General features: G+C 35.1%; 1 protein-coding gene across 1 annotated transcript in view; it reads right to left on the bottom strand.

Moving 5' to 3' along the window:
* Positions 1-14,802, bottom strand: part of LOC104168128 (cytoplasmic polyadenylation element-binding protein 2-like) — a 50,669-nt gene that overhangs the window by 34,392 nt on the left and 1,475 nt on the right. The window contains exons 2-3 of the mRNA XM_009708594.1: positions 13,876-14,154; positions 3,030-3,120 (exon numbers count right to left, since the gene is read on the bottom strand). Of these exons, the coding sequence (XP_009706896.1) occupies positions 3,030-3,120; positions 13,876-14,154 (370 nt within the window). The remainder of the gene's footprint in view (positions 1-3,029; positions 3,121-13,875; positions 14,155-14,802) is intronic.

The raw sequence follows: 14,802 nt of genomic DNA, 5'->3' as shown, positions 1-14,802 counted from the left end.
AATACTCATGTATTTCAGGCTATCAATATTGTAATTCTTCTCTCAAAATAGTCTTAAGGGCTATTGTAAGAATAAAAAGGGCATTTAAAAACAATCATGTAAAAACAAATTAATTTATTTTAACTTTAATGAATTTTAACTCCAGTTTATATTCCATTGCTTGGATGGGGTAATCTTAAACATTACCTCATGTCTTACCATGAAATGCATTTCAAGAAAGCTGCATGGGAAAGATTAGTTTTAATATGATCAGTATTTCTGCTGCAATGACTAGGCAAGTCAAGCATCTATTCCCTATTAACCTTGAAAAATGTCTTACTGAAAGCTAAAAATGACTTCTTTCTTTTGATCATGTCTGTAGTAATGACTAAACTTTGTCTAAGCAAAGCCGAAACTATGCATCTCTCAATAATTTTTTGGCAGGCATAAACTTAGCTTTCAGTGAATCATAGTTGAAATAAAGTTTTTTCAAGTTCATGAAAGCAAAAGTGGTGAAATTTGACTTCCTTCTAAAATGGATCTTGAAATGCAAAACTTAAAAGCTGTGAGCTAGTACACACAGTGTCTGTTCTGCATTGTGCAAAATCTGAGACAAGATGCTTAGTCATACTCCAGATATTGTAAGCAGCTAAATCTGAAACACGTGCTTAAAATTCCAGGGACTTTCATTTTACTGCTGTGGTCAGATATAAAAGATGCATTGTTTTAGTGTGCTTAGATTTACTTAAAAACTTGTCATAAAAATATCCTCTAGTTACATAATATTCTTTAGTTACAACAAAGTACATTATCTATTAATAAGAACAATGAATAAATAACAATAATATTCTTAATCCTGTGCATTCTGCAAGCAAACATGATGGGTTAAGTAAATGTCAGATTTTCTGTGGTGAAAAGAAAAGCCACAGAGACTGAAATAACAAAATTAGTGTTTCATGGTTTGCAGGAAAAAAAAGTTAAAGTTGCTAGGAAATTACAGAAATGCCAACTAATGGTGACCGAACAGAAGAGAGGTAGAGAGGAACTAAAACGCTATTCTAGGATATGATCTCTTCTTTCCATTTTCAGTCAGTAAGGAACATTTCCCATGTCTTACTGTTAATAATGTAGTTGTTTCAGCTGAAGTAAGAACTTCCAAAGAGAAAAAAAAATTCTTAATCAACCAATTTCAATAACAGCACACAATTACTCTATTTAAACTCAGTTGGTGTGTGCATTGTTCTCTGGCACTCAAACAAAAAAAAAATGGATTTCCTTTGAATTCATCACTATCTATGGCTTCCATCTGTTTCAGTTCAAACATAAAACAGAATTTACACTGCAAGAGTGATGGTAAAACTGTTAAAAATCTCTTAACTGTAGACTGAAACCATAAACTTATGTCCCTAGAAAGCACAGAATAACTATGGAAACTTTACTGAGTTTTTCAAAACTGTCTACGTATGAATCTAGTTCACTTTAAAATCTTAAACTTTGTCTTATTCTCGATGAAAGATTATTATTGGAAATACATTCTTTTCATCTATTGTATCATAATGAAATATGAATAAAAATAAAAATGTGTGACGATCTAACTAGTTACCTTGTCTCTGATGACATATGCATGCTTTTAGTCCACAGCAGTTACCACTGGGCTAACCGTTCACAGGTTTTAACCCCTTTGTGTTACTTAGTAATGTTTTGTAAACGTGCAGAATAGACAGAAACTCAATTTAATAATGGACTTAACTGTTAAAACTGGAATTGATTCTCTTTAGGCAGTAAGAAGTAAGAGATGAGATTGAAGAACATCTAAGAAAATGTAATTTCAGCTTCCACTCTAAAGAGGAGGAAAATTTAGCTAACTAAATGCTACCTTCTTACTGATGCTTTGTAGAGATTTTCAGCTTGAAAAAAACCCCAAACTTTTGGCTTTACATTGTAAATCTTAGAATACTATTACACGCTATCTGAATACTACAGGTCTTCCAATTGATTACAGATTTTAAGAGAGCCATGAGCAGACTTTATTAAAGTGTATTTCAAATCAGGAGAACACAGGCCTTTATGTGCTAATGTAATACATACTAAGTCTACGAGCCTATAGAAATGGAGAATGGCCGGGATTAAATAACAATATAAAAAGAAAGAAATATTTAAAAAATTTTTTTCAATTGCTTCAATACTCAAGACTTAATTTCTGCAAAGCAAGTCTGAAGTCTTGGATAATTTTAAAGTTAGATTGCATTAGTCCAATTATAACACCACAAATGCAGTAACACTTGATCATGCCAAATAAAATGGCTTGGGCTCCCTGCCCCAGAGTTGAATGGTAAATGCCACCTGAGATTAAGTATGGAAAAACAGAATTCAAAAGAGTGAGTTAATGTACAGTGAATAGGAGTTAAAATTGAAGCTCACAAATATTAGCTATATGCTTACTGCTGTGGCCAAATGATTTGAGCAGAGCCTAGAAGGGTAAGAGGAACCCGCACTCTAAAGCCAAGTGTATTTCTGGACTTCTTCAGACAAACAGAAACTGGACAATTACATGCATTATTATCCTCCAGGAGCCTTGAAAAAATATTTGAAAGGACAAAAACTGAATTTATCAGTGGATTTAGTTTTCTTTTCAGCTTCCACTGCAAAGAAAGGGAAAATTAACCAGCTAACACTGGTAGCTGTTTGATTCCCCTCCCACCCTCTTTTGGCTACCTCTAACAGAACAGTGTGTCTTCATTCACAAGCTGGAGTAAATTTCCTACAGCAGACAAGTAAAGTTAAAATAAAACTTAACTATGAATTTCTCAGGGGGAAAGGAGGGAAGGATGGAGGGGAGAGGGAGAAAAACCTACGAAGACACTAAAGCTTAAGCTTTAAACAACTATAAACCAAAGTCTTCAATAAAATACAGCTTAAGATTGACTCTTCATGTGAGTTGAGAAAATAATTCATTTGCCATTTTTGTATGAACCTAAATTAGCAATCAGTATTAATTCAAATATGCAGAATGGATGACCCTTTTTTCTATATTTAGCATAGTAACATACCTTTAAGTGGATCATGCTCTGCTCTCATAATGTCAATAAGGGAGTTTTCCAAAGAGTGCATATTCAGACTGTCATACATTCTATTTCGATCCTAAAAGAGAACAAAATCCTTAGTATTGGAATACAAATTCTGTACTTTTTAAAAGGAAACTTGATAGGAAGACAAAGGTGCCTTCTAGAGGCTATACGTGCAGACACTCTGGAGATGGACAATGATACAAAAGCTTAAGATACCTGAATTTATTAACAGTAAGACCTGATTTTATTAACAGTAAGTTTAATAGCATCCAAATAGAAAACTAGAGATGTAGTGTGAAGAACTCTTCTGTGTATTCACTTTGATAGCCTGTGATTGCCTGTTTCCTTCAGAAGAACTGCTTGAATCGGTTCTAGCAATCCACCGCAGAGTTAAGCATTAGGTTGTTTAATGAAGGAGACTAATGTCTGTAAGTGCTCAATTTCATTTCATGCAGAAGCTAAATAGTGAGTAAAGTGGGGAATTATGGGACAAGAAGGACAGTCACCTCATATGAAAGAAAGCATTTTCTTGGTGCTTGGCTAAGTACCTCGTGTGGGCCCTCAGCCCCCTGCTGAGACTGCACTTCCTGGCTTCTGGGTGATTAATCTGAGACCCTTTGCATACACAGACTTGAGTTACAAATGGTCAGCACTGAATGGTTAAAGGTCGAAAAATTAAAACTAGACTATGAAAAGAAAATGTCACAAAGTTTACTAATAGATTATCAGCCTTATAGAGAACATTATTTTTTCACGTGAAGATTAAGAGTTGCTATGTCTTACAAATATTTGCACTGAAGGTAATAAAAGTTCTTGTAATAAATCAAATATTTTCACTGATTTTATGCTCAACTAAGATATTTTCTCCCACATTTTCTAACATACCTAAGTTACAGAGACAGAAAACCCATGACTTTTAACTTCTTCAGTCTTTCTGTGATACCTTCAGAGAGTGAAAATAGTTCATGTAAAACCTTAATGTCTTCTACTTGCAAGGCTTCTGGCTGGACCATATTGCACTTAAAGGAATCCTGTAATCATGCCTTAATTTTACTTTTGTCTTCTCTCTGGTTGCACTGTAGTAATTCAACAGAGTAGGATGAAATACACCACATACATCCCATGACCATTAAAATTCACTAAACATGCAGCCATCCACTTAGTACAGTGGATATCTGTACTAAGATACCTGACCCGCACTCACTGTGACTTTCCACAACAGTTCAGCAGAACCTAGATTAATTTCAAACTACAACCCTCAGCAAGCAGATATTCTTCATGTTTGGGGAGTGAAAAAACAAGCTTTGAAATAGAGGTTTTCTATGAGTCAGAAACTGTGACTTATCAACAGCTCTGCAAAACAAGCCATGATGAAACCAAGATTTTACTTTCATCTTTCTAAGAAAGTTTAGTCAACTTGATACAACACTGGGATGAAGAGGGAGAAGCCTTTTTTACCTGCTCTCTCACAATTATAAAGAGTAATGGCTTCCTGTTGGGTAAGCAATGTGCTATGTTCATTTGACTGAATCCTTTACTTTCTTTTTGGAAGCCCTTCAATAATTTTACTGATAAATTTAAAAAGTAGGTTTCTCTTGTCTCCTGTCGTGTCCTGGACCAAACACCACTGACGCTTTGCGAGGTGATCTTCAGCCCCGTTTGAGTGCCACTGCTACTATTTTAGTTCACAGCAGCCTTATTTTGGGACTGGTTGGCTTTCATTCAGTTCTCTGGCTGTCCTGAGAAGCAGCAGAATGAAACTGAAGTGACTGATCTGCTTCCATGCCCTTGCAGATTTGTTTCTCAACACCACAATGAAAAGAACCTGCTTACCATAGCAAACTTGCTTCATATTGAAAGCGTGAGCAGTGAGAAAGCTGGATCTGTTCCCTGCCATCCCCTAGCATTCAGAAGGTATCTCATCAGGATTTTTAATGAAGTCTTAAATTCAGCTGAAGTCAGTACTTGGTAGGTAGTAACTGCTCTTGAAAAAACCAATGGTGAGTAGACAGAAAACATGCTTTGCTACCTCCGTAGCTGACAGGGGAAAACAATTAGTATTGGTAAAAACTGGACTGAACTGTATGTGTGACACTGTTACAGGCTCACTAAATAAGATTTTCTTATTTATTTTTTGGTCATTCCTCTATACATATATGTTGAGATAACACATGACTGTGGCAAATAGTCATTACTGTAGACTTGACTTTGCTCTGGAGAGCAGAAGCCTGTAAGAAAGGGCTCCATCACGGTTAATTCCTAAAACTGGCCCACTTAGTCGTGGCTCTTATAGAGAAATGGAAGAGTAAAACATGTAACATGCATTTGTGATTAATTTGTAAACTGCTCCACTGGCTGACGTGGTGCAATGATTGTAAATTCACCCTTGCATCATTCTGGTTTGCAAGTTCTGTGTATCCCAAGTGAAAGGTCTTGCGCTGCAGGAAGCAGAAATAGTAAACTTTTCCCATCCTCTTTACACCTTAGAAAGTTCATGTCCACAAAGTTAAATGTGAGGTTTGTTTCTCTGAATTTTATTATTTCATTTCTGGCAGTGGAAACATGCAATAGGCATGCACCACACAACATACAAATGTTGTGAAAACACAAAAGTAAAGCAGGATTTAAATATGAGAATGGTATTCTGCTGTCTTGCTACCCACATCACACTACCCACTTGTGAGTTTGATAATAATAGGTAATCAATGCTTCAAACTTTTAACGTCTATTCCAATTCACACTAATGAACTACATACTATAAAGCAGCATTATCTGAAATTTAACTACCTCAAAAGGAGTAAGTCACTCTGAGTACAAGGTTCATTTTAAACTTTTGTGCAACTAGGCTTTATAATGCTAAAACACGGCTTTGTGCTCCCCAAATGTGTACAGCATCTTTAAAGAGCACAGTTACCATCTATGCAAATATGAAGCTTTCCTTTCAAAGCAGAACTTGAAAGTATTTCAATAATGTAGGTCACATCAGCAAAGATTTTCTAGAAAGTTCTGCAGTAGAAAAAAAATCCACAGCGGTTTGAAAGAGGACAGTTCTACTACAGCATGCTCTACTCAATTAGAAAAGTTCCACTGTGATTTTCCTTGATCTTTGGGACAAGCATGAAAAGTACTACCACTGAACGTGATTGTTTTGGATAGTTTTCCATGCACGTGGAAATAGTCCTAATCCTTGGGATTGTCTTTAGTTCCATTACTTCAACACAGCTGATAAGCAGTTACCTTCTAGAACAACCTGGAACTACTTTTAAAATAACACGGAAATAGTCCCAAGAATTAGAGCTATTTCCATGTTGTTTTAAAGGTAGTTCCAAGTTGTTTTAGAAGAAAACTGCTTATCAACAGTATTGAAATAATGGAACTAAAGATAATTAGTAGTACAAACGCATTGATACACAAGCATATATGTTAATACAAGTTCTGTATAATCCTGACTCCAAAAGTCCCTTTTGTCAAGGCTGAACTCCTGTAAAATATTTTGCATTTCCCTCACCTCTGTGGCTCATCAGTCCTATGCTAAGATGCAAGTGAACTCTCGCTGCGTCAGAAGGGCCGTATCTCAGTGGAATGTCACAACATAATGCTAATTTTTTCCCCAGAGCAGATAGTTAACTTCTCTCAACCACTATAAATGCTTACACTAGCTTTTTATTTCTTTTTAACTGCATAAACATTTGAATCCTGCTTGATCTACCTTTTCGATACCAGAATCACAACTGCATTCATACACAGCAGAATTAAAAACGTGGTTTTGGTATAACTGCCTAGAGATTCAGAGGTAGATGGCTAAGTGACAAACTGTCATCTCAACTTAAGACCATGTAAGAAAGTTTACAGTAAAGTGATAATTATTTCAGAATTTTTACAAATTTACACAATATAGGAGAAGCGTGAAGCATCCTACCCATAGAACACAGTTAGTACTAGAAGGACTTTTTGACAACATCATGCAAAATACATCTACAGAGTGTGCATTTCAGAAGTCCTCCCCCCATACGTCTAAATGTGGAATGAATGGGAAGGTAGCTTTCTCCGAAGAGCAAGTTTCAACACTAAATTGTTGGACAAATCATTTTTCTTGGCACAACCTATTTAGGACTTCTAAAATATATCCATGCAATTTATGCAAAGATCATCCTGTTTGAGCATTTGCAGAAACTCAGTGCAGTTACATCTCAAAACTTATATATTGTCATTGATGCATAAAGCAAATACAGGGACAGAAACTATTAAACAGTGAATACAATTTTGCTAAACTTTAACCACAAACACTAAAAATAGATGTTCTTAGTTAAGAAGTTAAACAACTTTGAATTCTGGGCACATGCTTTGAACTACTGATCTGTAGGGCTACTTAAAGTAAAAAATTAGACTTCTAACATAGGTATTAAATTCAGTAAATGCAAGGGTCTTTTACACATCCCTTCATATTCTAAAGAAATGTAGCATCTTCCAATGGGGGCTGGAAACAACTTAAAATTCATAAACCTTGTAGTCAGCTTCGAGTATGGTCTTGGCTGGCTGTAAAAAACTCTGTAGCTTTGACCTTGCTGAATTAACTGAATTTTTTAAAAGCTCAATTAAAAAAAAAAATTTAAATCACTTCCCAAACAAAAATGTTAACAAGTTCCATTTTTTCACCGTAAAACTGACCCCTGAATACAAATATGTTCTAAGACTAAAAAGTGACGGCTGATTTAATAATAAAGCATTCACAGATTTAAGAAATAATATAGCATTCAGTGTTAATGTTAGCAGTAATAACCTAACAATTAAGTACATTACATATTCCAAAATATCATCTTTGCTAACATCTAAACTTGAATTCATTCTTATTTTAGTGAGGACATACTATAATCATAAGCCCCTTGTTTAAACCATAACTAGTGTAAATGAGAAACTTAATATGAAAACCTATGAGAACTACAGTTTTAGCTCTACACTATAAACAAGCAAGGAGGAAGGCTTAAAGTAGACACATAAAATTACTTGGTTACTTTCCATGGTGTCATTAGTGGTAAAGATGAACTATAATATCTGTTAGACATACATGAAAAGTCAACCTGACAACAAAAGCGTTTTAAAGTTAAAATGACACAATCAGCTATGTAAGCTAGCTAAACTGAGCCTAAAAAGCACCAAGAACAGGTCCTGTGGAAAAGACACGCCTACTTCTCAACTACATAAGCATTTTAAAAACATAAAAATCCCAACAGCAGGTACTGTATCTCTACTGGAGTACTTCAGTTCAAGAATATACATTCATAAACTGGAAACAAACCAGACACATTATGGAGATGATGAAAGGCTTGGCAAGACTGACTTATGAGGCAAATCTAGAAGATTTGTATATTAATAGCTTCAACAAAATAACTAAAGGAACAATTAGACATTTGAAGGGGAAGTTGTTATTCAAGTTTTGGGTTCTTTTTGGGTTTTTGAGCTCCTTTTACCATCTTCACCTCCCCCCATCTAGAAATATCTATACAGTCTTGCATACTTAAACACAAATACATCAGACCATATGGTAAATGTACTTTCGGATAGATCTTAGGTGAGAAAGTATTGATTTTAACTTAGAGAACAACCGTGCTTTGGCAGACAGAGTAAAGCAAGATACGCTACTCAGGATAAGCAATTATGTATACGCTATGACGGCTGCTAAATATTTTGCTGAATTTTCCTAATTTTGATTTTGACTTGCATGACTAGAATGAGCTGTATAACTAACTGAAGCAAATTTTAACAGTAGGAGAGAGTTTAGTTCATAAAAAGTCATAAAAACATTTGCATGGTAAGCCCCACAAACTTTCTTCTAATTGATTCCTCTGAATCATTCATCTATGCAGCTCCCAATACTACTCATTCAAAGGCCTTGATCCTGAAGTTAAAAGTATGGCAGTAGACCAGACCATTTTCTCCAGTTAGAGATATCCCCAGTATGGTCCTCAGACACAAATACCTGTTCTTCTATGTTATTTAATCAGCCCCAGGTAATCAATCTACTGCATTAAAAATCCTGAAGACACTGTTCTATTGCAGGTATTGCCTTAGTAAAAATAAACTGGTAAAGCCTGGCTTATAAATCAGTGTTTGGACAATTAAACTAGTCTGAAGACTAAGAGAACTTAGCAGATACTATCAATGTCTTCCAGTTTAACATGAGCTGCCAAACACTCAGCACTTCTGAAGAAACAGGACACCTATTTAGGAGTCTAAATATGGCATTAAGAACCCAACTTCAGCAACTTGCTCTTCATCTAGTATTGACTGGGATATGTATCATCTAGATTAGCCCTTTAAACTGTTAAGGTACATTTATTAAACTGTACTAAAACTGTCTTATTGAGCATCTGAAATCCTCTGAATGGAAGTGATTGTAAGACAGAAGCAATATGACAGCAGTTTAAGTTAACTATCTAAAACACCTGTTTGACATACAATCTTAAAACTCATTTTGCTTTGCAAGGGTTTTGTTTCCTTTGAAAACTTTAGCACATTACAAAAATAGAAAAAGAAAAAACTGCATTTGTGAGAGACAGTACCTTTCCATACAAACCCCCAGCTGGAGACCTATATTCAAACGCAGAATAATAAAGCTCAGCTTTTAGGACTACATAGTTTGTTTGAACAAACAGGAAGGACAAATCAAGGTGAAAAACACCCGGGCATACAGTGTATTTCCTTGACTCAGACACAGAAACTAAATTCATATTCATAGAATGCAGTGTTTTTACTAGAATGAAAATAGTTAAACACTGAAGTATATTATTAAACTGCTATAATACATTTTAGTAAGCTTATTTGCACAATATTAAGAAACATTAAGCTTGCAATCAAAATAAGGTTAGCAGACACTTTAGTTTTTAAAAAAAATTTTAGAAATGGTTAATTATTTTCCTCATCCAAGTAAGGTAAATGAAAAAAATGAATATACAAAACACTGAGCTCTGTGCTTGCGTTTTGGCCACAGAAATGCCTGAAGCATGTTTTTTGGGGAAAAAACTCGCCAGTATCCAGGGTTAGAAATATATTTTTAGCTTTGCACCCTGTATAAATTTTTTTTGTACTTTAGGTTAGGGAATAACAGAGAATATTCATATTGTCTAACTTCTTGACATGCAACATTAAGTGCCTAAACTGGAATCCCAGGGGCTGCATCAGGTCAGCAGTGCCAGGTATGTTCTAGAGAATTAGATTATCTAAATAAGGAGCCTAGATTCTCTCTAAGGAGAGAGAAATAGGCTCCTCAATTAAATGCTTAAGTTAGATAGTGTGAATACCTGACACGATTCCTAATTGTTCCTTAATGATTCCAGTACAAGGCAACAATCCCTTCCCTATATGAAGTATCTATAATGGTGCAAGCAGTGTGGCAGAACTTAAACTTGTAGGCATAAAATTTTGGCTATGAAAGAACCGTAATTTATGTAGTTTGTGCTATCTTAAAAACCTGAGGGAGAAAAAAAGCTTCTTATGTGACTTACTGTAAGAAAAACTTGGTTATTAGCTTAATTTGCTCACGTTTAAATCAGTGTTGCCATGATGTTTAACTACTTTTAAAAACAAAACAGAAACTCTTGAACTTTGGAAAATTCCCCTGAGAGATGTCCTTCATAACTGCTGTAAGCAAAAGCAGCTTTGCTGTAACTAATGTGGCCACTGTGAATTCAACTTCACATGGGATATGCTTCAGTTTTAACTATTAAGTAGAGAAAATCTGCTTTCATCCCTTTAAGTAATACACATAATTACTTATTAAGTTATCAGGAATGACATTCATTGTCACTGGTATATTAGTTTAATGCCAAGAAACATTAGTTCCATCAGAATTGCTGTCAGTTCTATACTGGGGATCATCCATCAATGCAAACACCAGAGAATAAAGTAGTTTCATGGAAAGGAAAACTTTGAATTTGTATACGATTGCGCTGTGGCTTATCTTGTTTGCATCAGGTACACGTTTTACAGAAACTGGATGAGCAGCTGACACTGCTGAATGGCATTCGAACTCCGCAAAAAATATGCATTTTAAAAAAAATGGTAGCAGAACATTAATGATCTACAGAAAGTTAGTCAGTGAGGACACTGGCTTTTCTAAGCTGTTTTCCTCTGCTAAGCTTGAGATAGCTAAAGTTTGGAGGAGAGGTGCTTTGTCCCCTGCCATACAAAACGATTACTGCAGTTAAAACAAAGATGCATGATCATGCAGGAAAGTGTTCAGCAAAACTGTGAATGATACAGTACATATTCAACATGCCTGCTAAGATGTGTTTGCTCTGTGGAAGCCTGGAAGAAATAGGTAACTTCTACGTACATATAAATGCTTTTATGCAAGACTTTCCAAATGGCACAAAATTTAATTACTGCTATTTTTGAGTGTCTTCTGAAATTGCTACTGTATCTTTAAGAATCCTCAATCTAAATACCTCAGCCTTTTATGGAATGAGACAAGCAGAGTACAAATTAGCAAGATGGGTGTTTGACAGCATCGCAATTGCCAAGTCCTGATGAAAAGAAGCACGAGTTCCAAGCTCTATTTAACTTTTTCATTATGACTTGCAAAATGTTAACAGTCATCACAAGGAATTAACCATATAACAATAGTATAATAACTGAAAAATAAGAACACGATTTCAGTGTAGCGAAGTAATTTATGGAAACATCTAGTGTTTCCACAATAGTAGAAGGCAATACTGCAACCCTTCAAAGAGGATTCTTTTTACTGTGTTCTGCAACTATGACTTTACAAATGTAAGGGAGATTTAAGTACAGAGAGATCTAGAGCATAAATATAGCCAAACAGGTCTATTTAATTGGTGGTGCTAGTGCTCACAGGTAAGATGAACAACAATTAAGTATGCCCACCTTTTCACTTCGACACTCTCTCTTAAAAAAAAAAAAAACAAAACCCAAACAAAACCAAAACAACCCAACCCCTAAATGGAAACATTAATGTAATTTATTATAAAATTAAATTGCAAGATTTTTTTTTCTATGTTACTAGATAGAAATTATTTAGATTATAGTTTGAATGCAGAAGACTTTTGTTTAGATATAAAATGAGTTCATCTATATTCGATGACCACTGGTGAAGCTTCTGGAAGTTCAAAGTAATAGTCATACTGACTTGCAAGGCATATTGAATGAGTAAATATATTCACAACTTGTGCTTAGCTGCGTATGAATTCCCATGTATACGTCATTGCAGTTTCAACGTATGACGGCATTAATATTTTTAACCCTGTTCCTCAGGCTAACATCTTCAGGAAACATTTAACTGTTTACTTTCAACTATTCTTGGAGCCCTCTACCGCAAAGAATTACCTATCTGTAATCTGTTTGCCTTAACAGATCAGGTTGAATACATAAAGAATGGCACCTTTTCTCCCATCTTTCCACCCCTACAAAAATTATTCAACTATGATATTCTAGCTAGCAAGATACTTCATCGAACAGGTCTTCACAGTATAGGCAAATCTTAAGTTTTCAGATCCAATGTATATACTTGGAGCAGAATTTTGGTATGTCCAAAAGTCACTATTAGCCTCAAGAATACTGCAAGTACCAGAGCTCACCTGGATAGAGTCGGTGGTACATGGCCTCTTGTGCCAAATGGAATTCCACCAGCAAAATGGTAAGAAAAAATAGGAACTCTGGTGGGAAATCTGTTCCCAGGGAGCACCCTTTTGCCACTATCACAGCTACATAAGGATTAGCTTGCTAATTGATGTGAATACAGCTGCACAAACTCAAATATAGTCACAATTACGACCATAAATATAACCAACTCTAAGTTACTCTGTGTGAAACCTAACAAAAAGCAACCATAATAGCCTTATGCAGAGATAAAGAAACATTCTAATTATTTTCTCTGCGTATTACTTTTGCTTGAATATAGTAGCTCAGTGTAAGACAAAAACCAAAACTGACACAGGCATAACAAAAATTAAAGAATGTGCAGAATTAATGGAATAATCTGCTTTCTATTTTAAAATGCATCATTTCTAAAGTAAGGTGCCCAAGCTTTTTTTGTAACAAAAAATCACATGCAAAAACTGTAAATTATTAGAATGGCAACTGAAATTGGGATCCAAAATAATAAAGGTCTCCGCTAACATGAAATGTTATAACTAAATGAATATAGGCAGGAATGGGAAAAATAACATTTTACCACCAAGTAACTGAGGCTGGAGTTAAGTGACTTACCTAAAGTCACGTAAGATGTCACTGGCAAAATTCAGGAGGTGAACCCAGATCTTTAGTTCTAAAGACACATCCTCCTGTTTAACACTTCTAAATCACAGGGCTTCCAGCCAAAACATAACATAAAAGTTGCTAGAATGTGGAGGAAAAAAATCTCACTAACATGCAAATGACAGCCTAGAATACCATTAAAAGATGAACACGACAAAGACTCAGAGCCATCTACAAAAGTAAGAAAACCTACGTACAAGGACAAACGAACAAAAAAATCCCAAGTTTCAAAGGGATTTATAGGAGTACAAGCGTTACCAGAGGCAGAAAATACTTACTGGATTAAACATATTTTGCTCAATTTTGCTCTACTGCTGCATCAATTTCTATCTTTCAGTTGACAGTTAATAGTCTTAATTAACTGTGAGAATCATATATTGCTGAATACACTGAAAACATTGGGGTTAGCTGCATTTAGGAGTAAAAATAACAATAGAAATACACAATTTTCAAACCAAGTATCAGGGCTGCAATCACTGTTTAATTCTCCTTTAAAATGAATGAAGCCAAAATGTTATGCAAGACTATGAACACACCAGTTACATACCATCCTCACCTGCAAAGGAAGAAGAGTATTACTGTTGTTGTCAGTTCGGAAAACATTATCTTCAATCCACGATTTTGGCGTCAGTGATGGAGTAGAGCGAGTAAATTTAGGAGGAGCTATGACATTACCAGAAAAGGGTTTCTTCAAAGGAGAGATCTGGTTCATAGTTCCTGGAATTCCCATATTTCCAGTTCTACGATGGTCTCTGCCATGCATTCCTCCCCAGGATATATTTCCTGTGCTCCAGCCGCTACTCTGATTGCTCCAGGGCGATTGCTTCAGAAGAGGCTAAAAAGAAAGATTCATTTATATTATTTTGGAAATACCTGAAACGTTTTTCTACTTAAAAAACCAAAACAACAAAGAACACTTTTTCCTGATAACACATAAATTAATTACTGAGGCAAGGAAGAAAACAGAGCATCATAAAAAAACCCTGTAATTCCCACTCCCCCATATACCCCCCCAAAAAAACCCACAGTACTTGTACTTGTGTAAGCAATGTAGATTATCATTTTAGTAACTGGTAGCATTCTTTAAAGCTATGCAATAGGATGTAAAACCATGTTACAAAAACCCCTGACATCATTTTATCATGCATTACTTGGCATTATATAGTGAGATCTCTGCAAAAATAACACAGGAATTTCCAAAAGGTCAATTTTAAAAATTATTATTAAAATAATAATAATTAGTAGTAGAATAATAATTATTTCTACTCATTGAGCAGTAGTATTTCACTACAGTGAGCACAAATTTAAAAATTAAAATTCAGATGGCAGATTGATTCCCCCCCCCAGTATTTTGAGTATCATTGTCTCAGTATTACCATATAAGAGCAAAAAGAGCACTGATTACTGTATAGAGAATCTGTTTGAAGTAGCTAGCTTAACATTTCCACATTAAAATGCATTATTCTGAAGACACTGCTCAAGT

The sequence above is a fragment of the Cariama cristata genome, unplaced genomic scaffold, assembly GCF_000690535.1.
Source record: "Cariama cristata isolate BGI_N322 unplaced genomic scaffold, ASM69053v1 scaffold34899, whole genome shotgun sequence".
Taxonomy (NCBI): Eukaryota; Metazoa; Chordata; class Aves; order Cariamiformes; family Cariamidae; genus Cariama; species Cariama cristata.
The sequence above is the reverse complement of the archived record's forward strand: the minus strand, read 5'-3'. Positions and strand labels throughout refer to the sequence as shown.